Source organism: Oryctolagus cuniculus, chromosome 3, assembly GCF_964237555.1.
Source record: "Oryctolagus cuniculus chromosome 3, mOryCun1.1, whole genome shotgun sequence".
Lineage (NCBI taxonomy): Eukaryota > Metazoa > Chordata > Mammalia > Lagomorpha > Leporidae > Oryctolagus > Oryctolagus cuniculus.
In genome coordinates this window covers 3,949,346-3,967,726 of record NC_091434.1, presented here as the reverse complement: position 1 = coordinate 3,967,726, position 18,381 = coordinate 3,949,346, and the positions used below count along the sequence as shown (strand labels likewise).

The 18,381-nt window shown below is 59.8% G+C and overlaps 1 protein-coding gene and 1 long non-coding RNA gene across 18 annotated transcripts in view; both read left to right on the top strand.

Moving 5' to 3' along the window:
- The window catches only part of AGAP1 (ArfGAP with GTPase domain, ankyrin repeat and PH domain 1), a 527,130-nt gene that overhangs the window by 393,763 nt on the left and 114,986 nt on the right, over positions 1–18,381 (top strand). For 12 of the 17 annotated variants that reach the window (XM_070071490.1, XM_070071487.1, XM_070071488.1 and 9 more), the window contains one exon: positions 7,415–7,576. The exons of the other annotated variants lie outside the window; for them this stretch is intronic. In XM_070071490.1, coding sequence (XP_069927591.1) covers positions 7,415–7,576 — 162 coding nt within the window. The remainder of the gene's footprint in view (positions 1–7,414; positions 7,577–18,381) is intronic. 17 annotated transcript variants of the gene reach the window in all.
- The window catches only part of LOC138849144 (uncharacterized), a 31,180-nt gene continuing 21,883 nt past the window's right edge, over positions 9,085–18,381 (top strand). The window contains exon 1 of the long non-coding RNA XR_011387547.1: positions 9,085–18,381. This exon is cut by the window's right edge and continues 19,903 nt beyond it. This is a non-coding gene — a long non-coding RNA (uncharacterized lncRNA).

Below are 18,381 nucleotides of genomic sequence, written 5' to 3'. Positions count from 1 at the left end.
CTGAGACACCGACCCCAGGGTTAGGGAGGGGCCTGGCCTTGCTGGGATGGGACGTGCTCGCTGGGAGGCGTCGGGGGCAGTAGGCAGCAGGAGCTGCAGCAGCAGTGACGTCTGTGGAGTTCAAGGGCTCCTGCCCAAGCAAGGACCCCCCGGGACGGCAAGGACACGGGGGCCACAAGCCCAAGTGTGTGTCTCAGAATCAGCCCAGATATCAAAAACCCATCACACACCTGCCGCCCACGCTCCCCCCAGCCCGGCTCCCCACGACAGTTCATCAGAAGCGGCCCGGCTAATGATCATCTGGGCAGATCATCGGACGAGAGTTAATTGTGAGGTTCGATGTGGCATCTTGTCAGCAGAGATAAGTTGTCACGTTTTCCACTTGAGCTGAAACTAAATGATTGTAAAATAAGTTATGAGTGTCCTTGGGCCCGTCTGCCGGAATGATGGCTACGAATGCGTTCCTGGCCATCCGTCTCAGGCAGGCTGCTTGATATTTATGCGGACGGAATGTTATTTTATTCCCCCTGTAGTCATGCCTGTCAGCTCGCGGAGTGAAAAGTGGAGCAGCCCCTGTGACTCGCACGTCATGTACCGCCGCTCGGAGGGAGCGGCTGCAGATTGTGGTCGTTAGCACCCACATTATGTATTTTGGGGGGCGGGGGAGTGTGGAACATTGACGCCCGATTGGGAAGAACTAATGGCTGACGCCAAACACTCGGGCCGGCGGCCAGCCAGCCCCCTCCCGGCTCGGCACCACACGCCCGGGACCCCGGTCCCTCCGCCGGAGCTGGTCTGGGTGTTCAGTAATGAGGCGTTGGCTTTTTCAGTCTGACATGCGTATTTCATCTTTGCCTCTCCCCTCCCGTGTCTAAGAGTCAGGAGTCATCTTCTGTCCCCGTGCCCATAATTGATACAAAATAGAACAGATTCTGCGGACGCAGTCCGGGGGCAGGCTGCGTTCTGGGGTGGACAGCGTCTCAGGCGGGGCTCTCAGGGGCCTCCTGAGTTTGAGGGATTTGTTGTCAGGCTAGAGAAGTGGCAGGGAACGGAAAGGCACGGCACGGGTGCCGGGTGCAGCCTGATTGCTCGTATTTTAAACCAGGCACGTGTTAACTCCTGTGCGAGAGGTAGTAGCCAGGGGCATCAGTCCAGCAGCCCTGGGCTCAGTGACCAGTTAACCAGAATCCAGCAGCTCTCTCCTAAGGCCACCCAGACTACTCCTGTCCGTGGCCACAGCCTCCCTTGACCCAGATCCTGGCGTGCCTTGGCCACGGTTGCCTTCCTGGACCATGGCCACTGCTCCCTGGTATGTGCAGTTTTTGCTCCTGGTGACACAGCCCTGCCCCGTGCCCACATCCGCTCCCTGTGCCCCCCTCCCCGGAAGAAATGCTTCCTCACTGGCAGCTCCCCCACGGGGCTGTGCACTCCTGGCCTGAGCCTGCCCCCAGCCGACCCCAGCCTGGACACTGGCTTTCTCTAATACTGTGTCCTCACCCCCCGAGCCCACTGTAGGTGTCCAGCCTGTGTGTGGTCACAGGGCCGCTCCTGTCCCCGCTCCGGCATGACAGCGGGAATTCAGCTGACGGGCATGGGCCATGTTGTGTTGGAGCTCTCACTGGGACAGAGGCAGGATAGGGAGTGATGGAGCCCAGCCTCACCTGCAGCGTGAGCTGCAGCCCCTTCCTGCCCCAACCTGTGCCCTCTAAACTGGGCTGAGAACGGGGCCCCCAGGCCCACCGGGAGCAGGGCCTCCTCAGCCACATGGGCCGCAGAGCCGAGGCTGGGCGGTGGAGCCCCTGGGTCCCACGGTGCTGTGTGCACGGTTTCTCAGACCCTGCACCTCCTCTTCTGGGAGCCACATGAGGCCCAGCTGCTGGTCCAGCTTCCTCCTCTGTCTTTGCGATTCCGCTTGTTTTCTCAGCACAAGACGGCGCCGTGCCAGCCTCCACCGCTGCCTCCACGCAGGGCCCAGGATGAGCTCACATTTGTCTGTTCTCTGCCTGCCAAGCCCTGCTCCTGCACCGCCTTCTGGCACGGTGGCGCTGTCATCCCTTTTGGACCCGAAGGCCCAGCCAGGAGATGCAGAGGCCCGGGAAGCTGTGGGTTGGCCTGGTGGACGAGCCCATGGTCCCTCTCCCTCTCCCTCCATCTTCGGCTCCGTGCAGTCAGCACACTTGCCGTGGTAGGACTCCTCTCTTCTCTCTCTGAGCCAGTGGCAGGGTCCAGGAGAGCTTGTCTTGTATTAACGGAAGGGGAAGAGATGAGAAAGGTGTTCTCTGCAGTCCCTGGAAATCCGTCTCCAGTGATGGGGCGGGGCAGGAAGACAGGCTGGCCTGTTGAGCGTACCTGGCAAGTGTGGGGTGATGGGTGGGAGGTTGTGGTCAGGGTCTGTGGACTTCCCTCGTGGTCTCAGCTGTTCACCCCTGAATGGGTTGCAGACAGCTGGAAACTTATGGGATGGTGGTCTGACCCCGAGTGTGCTTGTGTGCTGGTGGTCAGTTTTAAAACTAGGTCACAGGGGCCGGCACCGTGGCACAGTAGGTTAATCCTCCGCCTGCGGCACCAGCATCCCATATGGGCACCGGTTCTCGCCCTGGCTGCTCCTCTTCCAATCCAGCTCTCTAATGTGGCCTGGGAGGGCGGTCAAGGATGGCCCAAGTGCTTGGGCCCCTGCACCCACGTGGGAGACCAGGAAAAAGCTCCTGGCTCCTGGCTTCAGATCGGCGCAACTCCAGTGGTTGCGGCCATTTGGGGAATGAACCAATGGAAGGAAGACTTTTCTGTCTCTCCCTCTCGCTGTCTGTAACTCTACCTTTCAAATAAGTAAATAAAATCTTGTAAAAAAATTTAAAAATAAAGCTAGGTCACAGAATTGATGGGATGTCTCTGCTGCATACCCCACAGCGGCTCCCCCGACCCATGTGAGCCCTCAGACACTGGTCAGCCCTCCAGCACCAATGCGTGACGGCCATGACCCCAGCCGCCCTTCTGGGTCCTGGGGAAGAACATGGCCCAGGCCCCACATGCCTGGAGTTCCAGTCACCAGAGAGACAGGCACATGGGGGACACAGGGGCTGGGATGGTGGTCACATGGGGGACACAGGGAGGGGCTGGGACGATAGCCGCATGGGGGACACAGGGAGGGGCTGGGATGGTGGTCACATGGGGGACACAGGGAGGGGCTGGGATGATGGCCGCATGGGGGACACAGGGAGGGCCTGGGACGATGGCCACATGGGGGACACAGGGAGGGGCTCGACGATGGCCGCATGGGGGACACAGGGAGGGGCTGGGATGGTGGTCACATGGGGGACACAGGGGCTGGGATGGTGGTCACATGGGGGACACAGGGAGGGGCTGGGACGATAGCCGCATGGGGGACACAGGGAGGGGCTGGGATGGTGGTCACATGGGGGACACAGGGAGGGGCTGGGATGATGGCCGCATGGGGGACACAGGGAGGGCCTGGGACGATGGCCACATGGGGGACACAGGGAGGGGCTCGACGATGGCCGCATGGGGGACACAGGGAGGGGCTCGACGATGGCCGCATGGGGGACACAGGGAGGGGCTGGGACGATGGCCGCATGGGGGACACAGGGAGGGGCTGGGACGATGGCCGCATGGGGGACACAGGGAGGGGCTGGGACGATGGCCGCATGGGGGACACAGGGAGGGGCTGGGACGATGGCCGCATGGGGGACACAGGGAGGGCCTGGGATGATGGCCGCATGGGGGACACAGGGAGGGGCTCGACGATGGCCGCATGGGGGACACAGGGAGGGGCTGGGACGATGGCCGCATGGGGGACACAGGGAGGGGCTGGGACGATGGCCGCATGGGGGACACAGGGAGGGGCTGGGACGATGGCCGCATGGGGGACACAGGGAGGGGCTGGGACGATGGCCGCATGGGGGACACAGGGAGGGCCTGGGAAGATGGCTGCATGGGGGACACAGGGAGGGGCTGGGATGATGGCCGCATGGGGGACACAGGGAGGGGCTGGGATGATGGCCACATGGGGGACACAGGGAGGGCCTGGGACGATGGCCACATGGGGGACACAGGGAGGGGCTCGACAATGGTCGCATGGGGGACACAGGGAGGGGCTGGGACGATGGCCGCATGGGGGACACAGGGAGGGCCTAGGACGATGGCCGCATGGGGGACACAGGGAGGGGCTGGGATGGTGGTCACATGGGGGACACAGGGAGTGGGACAATGGCTACATGGGGGCAGGCCTCTCCTGGGCTCCCTCCTTTGGCTTCTAGGACCTAAAACCTTTGGCTTCTGTTCTGCTGGCCTAGAGAGACCCACTCACAGCTCCCCATCCGGGACAGCTACTGAGGCTGCGGGGGCCCTGAAACCCCCCAGCCTAGGGAGGCACAGATGGAGGCCCCAGCAAGGTCATGTGAGCAGCCCGTGCACTGTGGCAAGCCAGACTGGAGGGAGCATGGACAGCAGTGGGGAGCCGAGCAGAAGTCAGAATGGAAGTGGGACAGGGACGTGGTCAGCGCATCAAGGCACAGTGCTGTTATAGGCAGGAGGTAATCTGGCATGTGTGGTGCAGGCTGGAGACGGCGTGAAGTGCTGATCCAAGGTCACTGCATACCAAGAGTTCCCCGCGGGTGGGATCCCAGAGCCGGTGGGCACTGGGTGCAGGTCGGGGGGGCTGCCCTCTTTTGAACAAGAGGGTTTTCTTGAGTTTTGGTTTTCAGTGAAGTGAAGAGTGAGGTCATCGTTGGGGTGCTTGGGGAGTAAGGAGAGGCTGTTGGGAAGGGGTCCCCAGGTTGCTGGAGAAGTGGTCAGACCGGAAGGCAGGCCGGGTCCCTGGGAGTGCCCCTCTCAAACCCCAAGGCTGCGGCTCAGCGCTGTGCAGGCCTCCAGCCCCAGCATGGTCCCGGGTGCAGCTGGCACAGCACTGGACAGAGTTGGGGCTTCCCCGTGAGGGAAGGTGGGGGGAGAAGGGAGCAGATGGGACTCAAGGCGGGGCGGGGGTGTGAGTCTCCAGTGGCACAGGATGCACGGCTGCTGCACCTGTGAGGAGAGAAGGGGGCCGTGCACAGATGCTGGACGGTGCGGACGGAGGGGAGCGTCCGTCCTCCTGGGAGTGGGGGACAGGGCTTCCTGCTCTTGGCACCTGAGGGGGACTCTGAGTGAGGCTGGCTGAGCGGCAGGATGCGGGTGAGGTCCCTGTAGGGGTTAAGGCTGCTGCTGGAGTTGTCAGGAGACAGCGGGGCTGAGCTGGGGTCAGCGGGCAGTGGGCTGCAGAGGCCATGCACGGAAGCTTCTGGAAGCTGGTGCTGGCGGGGACAAGCTGGGTCTGCATGGGTGATCAGGGCAAGGAGGATGCCAAGCTACACAGTGTGTTCGGTTGGGAGGTCCCTAGCACTGGTGCTTGGGAAGTGCGTCCCCAAGGGAGAGCCAGGTCTCAGCTAGCACAAGGTGACATGGGCTCAGCAAGAGCAGGCCACCATTGCCAGGGAGTTTGTGCCGACCGACCGTAAGTCCAGCAGCTGAGGGTGAGAGGGGCGATGTGAAGTTGAGATTCTGCAGGGTGTCTCACTGTTTGAGTGCTAGGCCAGTCAGGTCTTCATTGTGAGGCCACAGCATGCATTGTCAAACTCAGTGTCTCCAGCTTCTACCCTGGAAACCTGCAGTGGCTACACTCTGCCCAGTGCTGACTGCCCTACCAGGGCTGCCTATCTCAGAACCTGTAGATGTTGACTGTCCCTGCTGGGCCACCTGTCTTAGAACCTGTAGACACTGGCCGTCTCTGCTGGGGCCACCTGTCTCAGATCCTGTAGATGTTGGCTGTCCCTGCTGGGCCACCTGTCTCAGAACCTGTAGATGCTGGCTGTCCCTGCTGGGGCTGCCTGTCTCGGAACCTATAGATGCTGGCTGTCCCTGTTTTGTCCACCTGTCTCGGAACCTGTAGATGCTGGCTGTCCCTGCTGGGCTGCCTGTCTCGGAACCTGTAGATGCTGGCCGTCTCTGCTGGGCCGCCTGTCTCGGAACCTGTAGATGCTGGCTGTCTCTGCTGGGGCCGCCTGTCTCAGAACCTGTAGATGCTGGCTGTCCCTGCTGGATCCACCTGTCTCAGATCCTGTAGATCCTGACTGTCCCTGCTGGGCTGCCTGTCTCAGATCCTGTAGATCCTGACTGTCCCTGCTGGGGTTACCTGTCTCAGAACCTGTAGATGCTGGCTGTCCCTGCTGGGGTTACCTGTCTCAGAATCTATAAATGCTGGCTGTCCCTGCTGGGCCGCCTGTCTCAGAACCTGTAGATGCTGGCTGTCCCTGCTGGGGCTGCCTGTCTTGGGCTGATGTCTGGATGCCCTCACCGTGTAGCCAGCACTACACGGCTCCCTGGAGGGAAGACGGGCCCCTGCAGGCTGTGGTGAGAGGACAGAAGCCCCAGCTGAGGGGTCAGCAGGAGTTCAGTGATGAGAGATGCCAGTTTGGGAGACAGCCTTGTAGGCCTGGAGTGGCAGGACAGACACACGGGTGGGAGTGGACGTGTCCTGTTGAGCTGAGAACATGCCCGAGAGACAGAAAGAACGAAACAGCAGAGAGCGGAGGTACCTGCACATGGGGGAAGGGGCTTTGGAAAGCAGCCTGAACCGGGGGTTCCCGCCCCATGCAGGCAGGCGCTGTTCCACACTGAAACTTGTACACCTCCTCCGCCCCCACAGCTACACTGCAAGCAGGAGCGTGCTCGGGGTGTTTCCTGCATCTGGGGAGACTGGCCAGATGTGTGGCCTGGAGAGCGGGGGCCAGGCAGAAGGGGAAGAGTGTTGGTGTCAGGGCGGGCACGGGGGGTGGCAGCAGAGAGAGCTGCACTTGAGTGGAGCGGTGAGAGTGAGCCAGGTCCCCTTGCAGCCTGCTTCAAGGGAGGAGAGGTGTGGGGCGGGCAGCTTGGTCAGCACAGGACCAGGAAGAGCCAAAGCTGGGCCCTCCCTGTGTCGTGTGCCCCGGAAACTCCCCTCCAGACACAGGAGAAGAAAGCGGGCACGGTGAGGTTGCAGGGATCGGGAGGTAAGGACAGGGACGTATCGAAGCCGCCCTCTGGGTGGAAACCCCGACAGGAGACGTGGGTCACGGTCTTCACCTTGCCCTGGAGCCAGACTCCAGCCCTGTGGCTTTGTGAGCGATGTAACTCTGTGCCTCAGTTTCCCTTTCTGTGACGTGGGAGTGGTAATGATAGCACCTCCACCCTCCTTGGAGCCCGTGACCGCCTCCTCCACCTCGTGCCTGAAACGCCGCCCTCCCGCTAGGACCTGCCCCAGCCACCCTGGAGCCTTCCCAGGCGGGGCCCCGCGTGATGGGGGAGCGTGCGGCGTGCGTGTCTCCGCGGCCCCCTTTCTGAGCGCTTACCTGTGCGTTCTTTTGCCTTTCCGGTCCGGTGGCAGACACGGGGCTGGGAGACTCCGTGTGCTCCAGCCCAAGTATCTCCAGCACCGCCAGCCCCAAGCTCGACCCGCCCCCCTCCCCCCACGCCAACAGAAAGAAGCACCGGAGGAAGAAAAGCACCGGCAACTTCAAGGCCGACGGCCTGTCCGGCACTGCGGAAGGTAAGGTCCCCGGGGGCTCCCAGAGCAGGAGTCTGCGTCTGAAAACCCATTCCTGCCCTGCAGGGCTGCGGGCCGCGCCCCCTCAGGCCCAGCAGCCACCGGGCCGTGCGCGTCTGCAGCAGGGCCACCACCGGCCCCTCGTGCTGCCCCACAGCGTGGCTGGTCGGCCACAGTGCCGGTCCCCCCGTCGTCAGCCGGGCGAGTGCCGTAGTCTCGCCCCACCTGGGCAGCCTGGGGCCCCCAGCTGAGGCAGGCCATGCTGTGTCACCCTGATAAGGACCGTCCGCTCCTGATTTAGGGATCTCCTCTGCCCTGAATGCCACCGAGACAGCCGCCCCGGTGTGGCTTTCCGCGGCACGTCGCGGGCCGTGCTGCCACGCGTGGCCCTCGTTCCCCTTGGCCCGGCTGAGTTTCTGTGCTCGGGTACGGCTGCCGGGATCTCCCTGAGTGGCTCCCTCCAGCGGGTTTGTGTTTCATAGTCCACAGATGATAGTGCAGAGAGACACACGCACACACCCCCCGCACCATTGTCGTAAACGCACTGCGGAAGTCCCTGGAAGGAATGGTGCACTGCAGAGCGTGGCTGTGGTCGCACGCGTCACTGTGGAGTCGCCGGGGGTGGCACAGCCTGACTTCAGCAAGGGGCCCATGGAGCTGCCTTTTTCCCCGCCCACCATCTTCCCTCTCCGTTTCCACCACGGCCTTCCTGAACATTCTAACTGAGTGTTCAGGATTGCGAGTTGCAAAACGGGGGCCAGGGTGGGCAAAAGTGGCGTCTCCCCTCCCGACGGCCCGGGTTAGCGAGCGGGGCAGGGCCGAGCGTGGGGCGGGCTGCGGTGTTCCCCACCATTCTGTGAGCCGTGAGCCAGCAGGTGCACTGCTCACTGGGAGCAGACTGAGCTGGGGCCTCAGAGCTCGCCGGCTGCCCGGAACGGCCCACGGACCCTCTCCTCTCCACACTCCTCCCCAGCTTGTCTCCGGCCAGCTCCCTGCTAACAGGTCAGGCTGATAAAACCAGTGTTCTCGTGTTGGATGCACGAGACGATCGCGTCGTAGCAGCAGTGGTGAAGAGTGACATCTGTCCTGCTGGGAAAGGCTTTGGCCACAGAGTGTTGATGGGGCCCTTCAGGGGGACATCTGGCCAGAAGCACCTGCTGTGTGGGGCCACACCCCACCCTGACTGGTGCAGTCAATGTGGCCTCCGTGCCTGCAGGCTGCTCACCCCGGGGCTGGGGGTCAAGGCCGCGTCGCGTGTCTGGGTTCACCATGTCATAGTCGGTGTCCTGTCTTCTCAGCTGACGTTTGTGACTCTTGCTTTGTGCAAAGGCAAGCACAACCAGGTGCAGCCTGCACAGCCTGCCTGTAGCCCCTCCCCACGTTTCAGTCACCCCGCCCGCCTGTGGGCTGCTCCGGGGCCTCGCAGTGCCCCGGGAGCGGGTTCAGACCAGCGTCCCCTTCACATTGGACATCTGAGGCAGCTTCCTGCAGTGGCGGGGCTGTGTAGGCAGAGGAGCTGTGCCAGCACATCGGGGCCCCTGCGAGGTCTCCCCGTGGGCGCAGCAGTCACACAGAGACGAGGGGACCAGGGACACGTGTTCAGGTTCAGGGCTGCGCACTGGCTGTCACCCTCATTTAAGGAGTCACAAAGTGACTGTGTGAAAGCCACACAGACCGTGAGCGCTCCCTGTCTGATGACATCGAATCAGCTGGCGCGGATGTGCCATAGAAAGGTGGGCGTGTGCCCGGCCGTGCCCATGCCCGACACCCGAGGCTGCCGACTTTAGGCGCTGAAGCCTGCCACCACGCCAGCAGACGCGGGGCTCCCCGCCCACCTGGCAGGCGCCTCCCAGGCGTAGACCTGCCCTGACCTTCTGTGCGGCCTGCGTAGGGTCCAGAGTTTCCCACGCAGGCACCGCAGCTCTTTCTGTGACGTCGTGCAGGCTGCAATGTTTCCATCCCGGAAGACTGGACGAGAAGTGAGTGTCCCATCAGCAGTTTGGCCACCAGAATCCCAGGAAAAAGTGAGGGCTCACCGTCTGACTCGCTGAGGGATTTTCCCTCTGCTTGCCCTTTCAGACTCAGTTAGGAGATTTTTTTTAATTCTGTGGGTTGAGAATGTCAGAGGTAGGCACGTGGCCGCTCGGTTAGCCAGGATGGAAAGAGCCCCCTAGGAAGCTGGGTGCGCTGATCCTGCCACACAGAATTCCACTCTTACATCCTCTACTCATACTCCTGTTTAACCGACCACTGGGAGCCTTAAAATATTGGAGGCATTCTTGATTCTTACTTGGATTTGACTTGGGCAGAGGCACCAGATATTCTTAATAAAACACCTGTGTCGGAGCCAGCACCGTGGCTTACTTGGTTAATCCTCTGCCTGTGGCACCGGCATCCCATATGGGCGCTGGGTTCTAGTTCCAGCTGCTCCTCTTCCAGTCCGGCTCTCTGCTGTGGCCCGGGAGTGCAGTGGAGGATGGCCCAAGTGCTTGGGCCCTGCACCTGCATGGGAGACCAGCAGAAGCTCCTGGCTCCTGGCTTCGGATCGGTGTGGTTCCAGCCGTGGTAGCCATTTGCGGGTGAACCAACGGAAGGAAGACCTTTCTCTCTGTCTGTCTCTCTCACTGTCTAACTCTGTCAAAAAAAAAATAGGTAATTCTTTAAAAAAAAAAAAAATGAAACACCTGTGTTGTTCACATCTGGGTGCAGACCAACAAACAGAAATTCAGATGCGACTGTGAAGAATGGTGGTGGGAGCCAGGAGCGTCGCAGGAGAACAGCTGTGACAGCGGACAGGCCCAAGCATGTCATGTGATCTGCTGGTGGACGGACCCCGGGGGCAGGGCGGCTTGCGGCTCTCGGCGGTCTTCGGCAAGGTCATTTCCGCAGGACTGATGGGCGGAAGCTTCAAGGAAGTGGATCTTGGTTCTGGTGTTACACAGAGAACTCTGAAAACACTGCCTGCTGTGAGAGGCGGGGGTCCTTGACCCTGCAATGGGGAGCAGCGTGGTTGGGCTGTTACAGAGGGGGTGGGCTCTGGCAGTGTGGCACCGCCGTGGCCCTGGGGTTCCTGGCCTGACCAGGTGTAGGCTGTGTGCCAGGGAGAGCTCCTGGGCTCTGAGGATTTCCAGGCCTGTGAAAACATGGCATCTCTCGGCACTGGCGCTGCATGGTGGCATTTGCTGGCTGTCAGCGTCCTCTCCAGTCCTGTAGCAAAGCTGGCACGGCTGATAAGAAGCCACCGGCCCTGCAGGCCCGTTCTGTGGCCCCGAGTCTGGTGGTCCTCGTTAGCCAGAGAACATTCATGCAAGTTTGCATCCAGTGCTAATTTCCCCGTTCCCCCAGTGAAAGGGCTGACGTAGAGAGAGGTTAAGTGGCGTTCTTGTCCGGGGTCAGGTTGCTGGTAGGTGACAGAACTGTCTCTTCATTCTCTGCCTCCAGCCCTTTCCACCAGCAGAACGCAAGTCTTTGAGGTGTGTGGAGCGGCTTTTGAATCTAGGAGTGGGGCCGGCTGAATAGCTTCCTTGATATTTCTCAGATTCCATGTGAGGACACTGGCTTTTAAATGGTTCCCAATATCTAGAAGTTGTGTAGCAAAGATCTTCCTTTAAAAACGCATGGCCAGCGTGGCTGTGCCCGGTGTTACCATACAGCAGGTGTGGTGAGATCCCGCACCCCCCAACCCCTCCCTGGGACCCGCGGGGATTGTCCCGAAGGTCTCGGAGGGATTTATTTCATCCTTCTGCCCTGGCTCCCGGGGCTCGGCTGAGCCGTCGCTCAGTACTGGAGGACGGTCTTGTAGAGGGTGGCTGTGTCGTAGCAGAGAATGCGTTGTCCCTCACAGCTGCGTTGGCCGGACAGTCAGAGGCGAGGCCCTGGACGTCGAGCGATTTCATCCACTCCAGAGCTGCAGAGGTCACCTGGGACTTAGTTTCCCTTCAGTGCTTCAGAGGGGAACCTGGAATCTGGGCTCACTGGAGTCTTTCCCGACACACAGAGGGCCCCCCAGGGGCAGTGCCACTGCGAGGTTAAGCCCAGGTCCACAGGCTCTGCCCAAGAGGATTAGAGCCGTGGCGTGGGGGTCAGAAGCTACACCCAGGGTGTCAGGCAGGTGTGTCCCAAACACAGACTTAGCTGCAGCAGTTAGGGAATGTGAAACCCTCATGCAGCTCTGTTCTGTCTGCCGAAGACGTAGTGCAAAGCACGTATGTCATTTAATAAGACTCTGCAGATGCAGAGAGCACCAATCTTTCATTAAACGCTGCCTGGTTATGGCTCAGAACCCCAGTATTGGTGACGGAATTGGCCACAAAATGCGGTGGTGGTTTCCCATGGCCTGTGGACCACAGGTGTCACTCATCCTAGCCAGCTGCCGCCTACCTCGGGAGGATTCGTTGTTGATTAGTTGGTGTTCTGGAAGGCAGTCTGGAGAGGGAATAAAGACTGGTACGTGGCACTCTACCAGAAAGGTCGGGTCGCTGGGTGGAAGCCCCCGGTTAGTCTGTGAGCCTGTAGCTGTGCCAGCTTCCAGCAGTCTGGACAGTCTTTGGGCCATGTGGGGACTCTGCACATTACGACTGGGAGAACAGTGAGCTTCTTCACTGTGTCCGACTCTAAGCTGTCGGCGTCTTGGTACCACGTTGTCATCTTCTGTTACCCCCGGGGCACAGTCAGCACGGCGCGGTGGCGTACACGGGTCTGGCGAGGAGTCAGGGCCCAGGAACTGTCACGGTCAGGGCAGCTTTCTCATCTGTGTTACTGGGAGTTTGCTGTAGGGGAGGGTGTAGGAAGACTCCCGAGAGCTGATTGGACAAGTGTTACTGTCACTTGTCGCTCCTGGATTTCCTTCTCAGAGCGTTCCACCGATGCGCCCAGTGCCAGTTCTTTGTTTAAATCTGGCAGCTACCTGGGAAAGGAAGGGGAATGAGAACTCCCCGTAGTCAGCTCGGTGAAAACTTCGCAACCAACACTCATTCTGATACTGCAGGGACTTCTTAATTAACTCCCTTATTACGGAGCAGTTGGCTGGTGCATCTGAATAGCTGAGCCCTTAATTATGGTGCAAGTAAACACACACACACACACACACAGGAATGAAAACCTCTGCTCGGGAAACAGGCCCAAAATGCAGTCGTTTGGACTCGGTTAGGGGACCCGTGGGTCTCGCGGCCCCTGCGCCGTGGGCCGTGGGAGACGCACGCGTCCTGGCGGAGTTGCCTACTGCCCACAAACAGACCCGCTTTCCGAAGAGAGTTCCCAGGCTGTACCTCCAGCTGCCACTGAGTAGATCTGGGCTTACAGTAGACATTGAGAGCGTAGATTGGGCACAGCTGACTCAAAAGCCGCCCTGCCGGGTACAGTCCGGCCGCCACAAACACACGCAAGCTGTCAGCGCTCTCTGATCCTTTGTAGGAGTCCCGCAGGTTGGAAATAAACAAAGATGAGTCGGTCACAGTGGGGGCGGCCAGAGCAGAGGATTTCCCATCATGTGCAACCGGCGGACGAGATAAGGATTTGGGGCACTTTTTTTTTTTTGAAAAGTCCACGCAAGCAGAAAGGGTTAGCGTTCGTATCTCTGAGAGTACGTGGAGCCCGGGACTCGCGGCCGCGTGGCCCTCAGGATGCACACAGCCCGCGGGGTGAGCAGATCGGGGGGAGGAGGGGGGACAAGCTGGTGCAGGGAGCCCCGTGCGCGCGCGCTGCCCAGGGCCCCTCTCGGGAGGCTCCACAGAGGGGCGAGGTGTTCACATCCCGGTACATAAAGAAGGAACTTCTCCAAGAAAGGGGGCTCCGGGCCTGAAAGTGAATGTAAGGTAAGTTTTCCTCTGAGGCATCCTGAGCTCCCGGGATGTCCAAGGAGACGCCCGGTACCAGGGGACAAAGCCTTCGGGCTCCCGGGTCTCTGCTCACGGCACAGCACGCTTGGCTCTGACAGCCGCAGCCGCTCCCAGTGCCCCTGCCTCAAGTGTGTGTGTGTGGCGGAGCTCGGCGCCGTCTCTTGCCTGGCCCTGGAGGGGCTGGGTCAGCGCGACAGAGGACCGGGGAGCAGCCCTGGGGCTGGAGTCCAGCTGGCCTGGAAAGCCTGGTCGGCAGACTTTCAGAAGGGCTTCACTTCCGCCCTGCAGTCCCCGTCTTGAAGGGTTCCAGGTGTCTGTGCCCTCAGCAGTGAAACGGTGACCCTCTTAGACCAGTGTCCCTGAGCTGGGTCTGGAACCAGAACTGCCTGGCTTTTGTCTTCCTCGCTATTCTAACTCCTCGTCTGCTTTTTCTAAAAATTCACTTTCATGTCAGTGGAAAGGCAGAGAGACAGGGCTCTTCCATCTGCTGGTTCACTCCCCAAACGCCCACTACAGCCAGGGCTGGGCCAGGCCAAGGACGGGAGCCTGGGTCTCCATCCAGGTCTCCCACGTGGGTGTCAGGGTCATCACCTGCTGCCTTCCAGGAGGCACGTGATCAGGAAGCTGGATCGGAGCAGAGCATCTTGGACGGGAATCAGGCACTCTGATGGAGGACAGGGCGTTCCGAGCGGCAACTTAACCATGGCGCCAAATGCCTGCCCCTCTCACCTACTATTTACTTATTTATTTTTAGATTTATTTATTTGAAAGGCAGAGTTACGGAGAAAGAGACAGAGAGGGCTTCTGTTCGCTGGTTCACTCCCCAGATGGTCGCAATGACCAGGGCTGGGCCAGGCCAAAGCCAGGAGGCTGGAACTTCCTCTGGGTCTCCCACGTGGGTGGCAAGGGCTCAAGTACTTGGTCATGTTCTGCTTTCACAGATGTATTAGCAGGGAGCTGGATCGGAAATGGAGCAGCTGGGACTTGAACCGGCGCCCATATGGGATGCCGGCACCGCCAGCAGTGGCCCCAACCTGCTGTGCCACAAGGCACCTGCTTTTCAGACTGTAGCCTGCACATGTGTTCTGTCACAGACTCCGTGGATGCACACTGCAAGCTCGCTGTGTGACGTTGGGGCCACATGCAGCCCCCCATGTTTGCACCGGCTTCCTGCTGTAGTCAGGGGTTCTGGTCGAGGGCACCTCCCTTCCTCCCGACACCCAGAGTAGTGAAACTCGGCCATGTCCACGGCACGGAGGCTTCGCTCCTCTGCCTGACGCTGTGAGACCAAAGGCCGCGTTGACAGCTCAGAACCTGGCCTGTGTAAAAGCAGCCGCCCCGGAGAATGAGGCCACCTGGCTGCCCTTCTGTTTGAGCTCTGGAGACGTCTCTTCTACCACACCTGGCGGCTGGGAGGACCAAGTCCAGGGCAGCCCGCGCCTTCGTCCTGAGGCCTCTCCTGGGGTATAGTCGGCCCCTCCCTCGCTATTCCCCAGCGTGTGTGGGGGTGGGAAAGGGGACAAACCCAAGCTCCCCCCGTTCTTCATCACCTCCCATAGGCGCCCGATCCAAACACCATCACGTGGGGCCTAGGGCCTCAGCGTATGATGGGGAGGGGGAAGAAGGTCCCTAAAACCAGGAGCTCTTCTGTTCCCGTCTAGGGGCAGGGTTAGTGTCCGGGCCCCTACACTCAGTGCCGTTTAAGGCAGGCAATTGCTGGGCTCGGTCTTGCAGGTCAGAAACCGCGTGTGGATCTCGCCTGTTGGGTGCCTCGGCTCCCAGAGTGTCAGCCGCTGTTGCAGCGATCCACCCACCACCCTGGCTCACCGTGTCCTGCAGGCATTGAGGTGGGGCTGGTGTTTCTGTCTCCCCGAACGGGGAAGCTGGTTGAAGGGAGCTGAGGGATTTGCCCAAGGCCAGCAGCGGGAGGGTGCATTGGAGACCCGTCTCTGGACCCGGAAGTCTGCGTTTTGCTCTGCTCCAACTGCAGACAGCTCCAGGGTGTGGAGTGTGGAGCAGAGCCTCCTGCAGGCCGGTGGCTGTCGGCCCCACAGCCCCCAGAGGCGCCTCCCCCTCAGCAGCGCCCTGCAGGGGGCTGTGCCCACCACGCCCCACCGTCTTCCTCAAGAACTGGGAACAGCGGTTCCTAGCCATCTTTTCTCGGGAGCCACTGTTCAGGATCGTCAGATGGCTTCCTTGCCAGCAAACTTGCCGTCTTGTGTGCGTGTGAGCACACACTGTGATTCCTCCAAACAAAACACCCAGACGTTTAGAACACACGGAGCTGGAGGAGACCAGGCTGCCCCGAGGGGGCGGCCCTCTGCACGTGGTTTTGGACGCTGAGGTGCCTTGAGCCTGCTTTCCGCGTTCAGACTAAGGATGGCCAAATGTCTCCTTTATCTTTGGGATGAGAAGGGTGAGCGTTTTTAAGGTCTGTTTGCAGTTGGTGGGAGGAGACAGTGACGGAGCCCCCCCCCCCCCGGCCCCGCCTCCTGTCATTCCTCTGCATTACTGAATTGCGGATTTGAGCATTCCTCAGATTCTGCCTCCCCGACCGCTCCATCCCATCCCATCGGCTTCCCTGGCTGAGTCTCATTTAGTGAGATGTGTTATTAGTGCCCGGGAGAAGGCGTGGTTTGGATAGGCTGTGTGTTTGTTTAGTGATCCTCCCTAGTCCCCTCCTGCGTCTCACGTCCGCCCCTTTCTCATCCCGGATGCGTAACAGACCCTTGGTGCTAAGCCCAGGGTGTACCGCCAGTGACAGAAGCAGGTGCAGTGCGGACTTCAGCCAAGCTCACACGCACGACTCATCCTGGGCTTCCTTTGTACATGGGACATGGAGAAAATTGGCCATTTGTCTGTGGGGTAATGGGCTTTGCCGCAATATGAAAATCCATCCAGTGGTTACCTTCAATGACATTGTATCAGAGTTCATGAAAAGCCCCCACTGCACGCCGTTTAATTCTATTTAATTTTTTAAGGGGGCAAAAAAAAAAAAGCAAAGGGAAAAATGTGTGTTAGTTTCTCTTGAGCTGATTTCTCTCTGCTGCTTCTTAAAAGTGCCTTTCTAGTGGCCACACAGCGATGTGATCGTTATCCGCCGCCTCGCCGCCCCGCCGCCCCTGCGTGCAGTAAAACACAGGGAAAAGAGCGCGCGCGCACGAGGCCAGGGGGGCCTGTGAAGTATGACTCCCCAGCCCGAGACTCATTGCCTGCGATTCGTAGCGCTTGACAGTAATGATCTTATTACAGTACTGTGGACCTTGAAGAGATTTCATGAGGAGAGTAGAAGGACGAACCTCCGTGTAATCAAGTGGCGCTGCATATTCCACGCGTTTTTGATCTCACGCTGATTGGGCACAGTTTTAGCCCATCTTCTAGTCAATTATGCATGGCCCCTGTGCTCCTCGGATAGGCAGCAACATTGATGGCTGGTGCCTGGGCCCTGGCAGGCTGCCAGGGGTTTGAAGTGCCTTGCACACCGTCCTCGCGGGGTAAGTGCCTTTTAGTTGGAATTGATTATCTTTCTTTGGGCTTTGCTTAATAGCCAAACCGCATTTGGAGAGGGCTTCAGGTGAAAAAATGGACACATTAGCCATTTAGAGCATCCGAACTCCTAGTCGATTTTTAGGCTTCCCTCGTCCCCATCTAATTTCTGCTTAATGATACGATGTTTGATAATATTTAAGACCCCTCGCCTGCACCGGCCGCTGCGCACACACGTCGGGCGCCGAGGACTGGCTCAGTTCCGGGGCCGCCGCGTGCAGGTTCCTGATTAATCCGCAGGAGGCTGTGGGCTTTGAAGGGATCTGTCCGTTAGTGTCTGACTCGGCGGAAAAGCATTAATTATCTAACGAGATTTCCATTGCAGGAAAACAGGAGATGAATTCTTCGTGCAGCCGACCGGCGAGCCCTCAACAGCAGCGGGGCCGAGGGCAGCGTTGCTGGGTTTGGGGGCACACAGCTGTGCCCTGCACCCCAAAGGGTCAGATCAGCGCTGTCTTTGGGACGTTTCAGCCCCCGGGGTCATCGGAAGGGGTGCATTTTGTGTTGGTTTTTTTCCCACCACAACGCTCTTGATACTGCCCACCACGAAGGTTACGCAATTCAGCAAGTGATTGTTTCAGCAAAACCTGCTGTAAACCAGGCTCGTGCCCCTCGTGCTGCGCCTCTCAGACTCGGCCTACAGGTCGTCGCAGGTTCACTAAATAGGAAATTTCACAAGTTCTTTCTCCATGTGTGTGTGTTCGCATGCGCCTGTCTGCAAGGGTGAGGAATGGCTGCCCCCAGAGTAGATGTGGGAGGGTTCTGGACATCGGTCTTTTTTTTTTTTTTTTTTTTCCTTTTTGACAGGCAGAGTGGACAGTGAGAGAGAGAGACAGAGAGAAAGGTCTTCCTTTGCCGTTGGTTCACCCCCCCTCCCCCAGTGGCCGCCACAGCCTGCGCGTTGCGGCCGGCGCGCTGCGCTGATCCGAAGCCAGGAGCCAGGTGCTTCCTCCTGGTCTCCCATGCAGGTGCAGGGCCCAAGCACCTGGGCCATCCTCCACTGCACTCCCGGGCCACAGCAGAGAGCTGGACTGGAAGAGGAGCCACCAGGACAGAATCCGGTGCCCCGACCGGGACTCGAACCCGGGGTGCCAGCGCCACAGGTGGAGGATTAGCCTAGAGAGCCGCGACGCCGGCCCAGATGTGGGTCTTAGTTCACCACGAGCAAGGGTCTGAGCCTGGCAGTGAGGAGTGAGACGCCCAGCCCATATCCAGCGGCGTCTCACCAGCTCGTGTGAGGCTCCCTAATCAAACAGGTAGCTTTGTCCCAGTCCTTCACTTTCATTTGGGTCAGTCAAGTTTTCTGCAGGTGGGAATCATTTTTCCCTTCAGCCATGTCTGTGCAGGAGCTCTGATCCATGTCGTAGGCGTGGCTACCGCGCAGCCCCAGAAGTCGCCAGAATCGCTGACTTGATGTGCCAAACA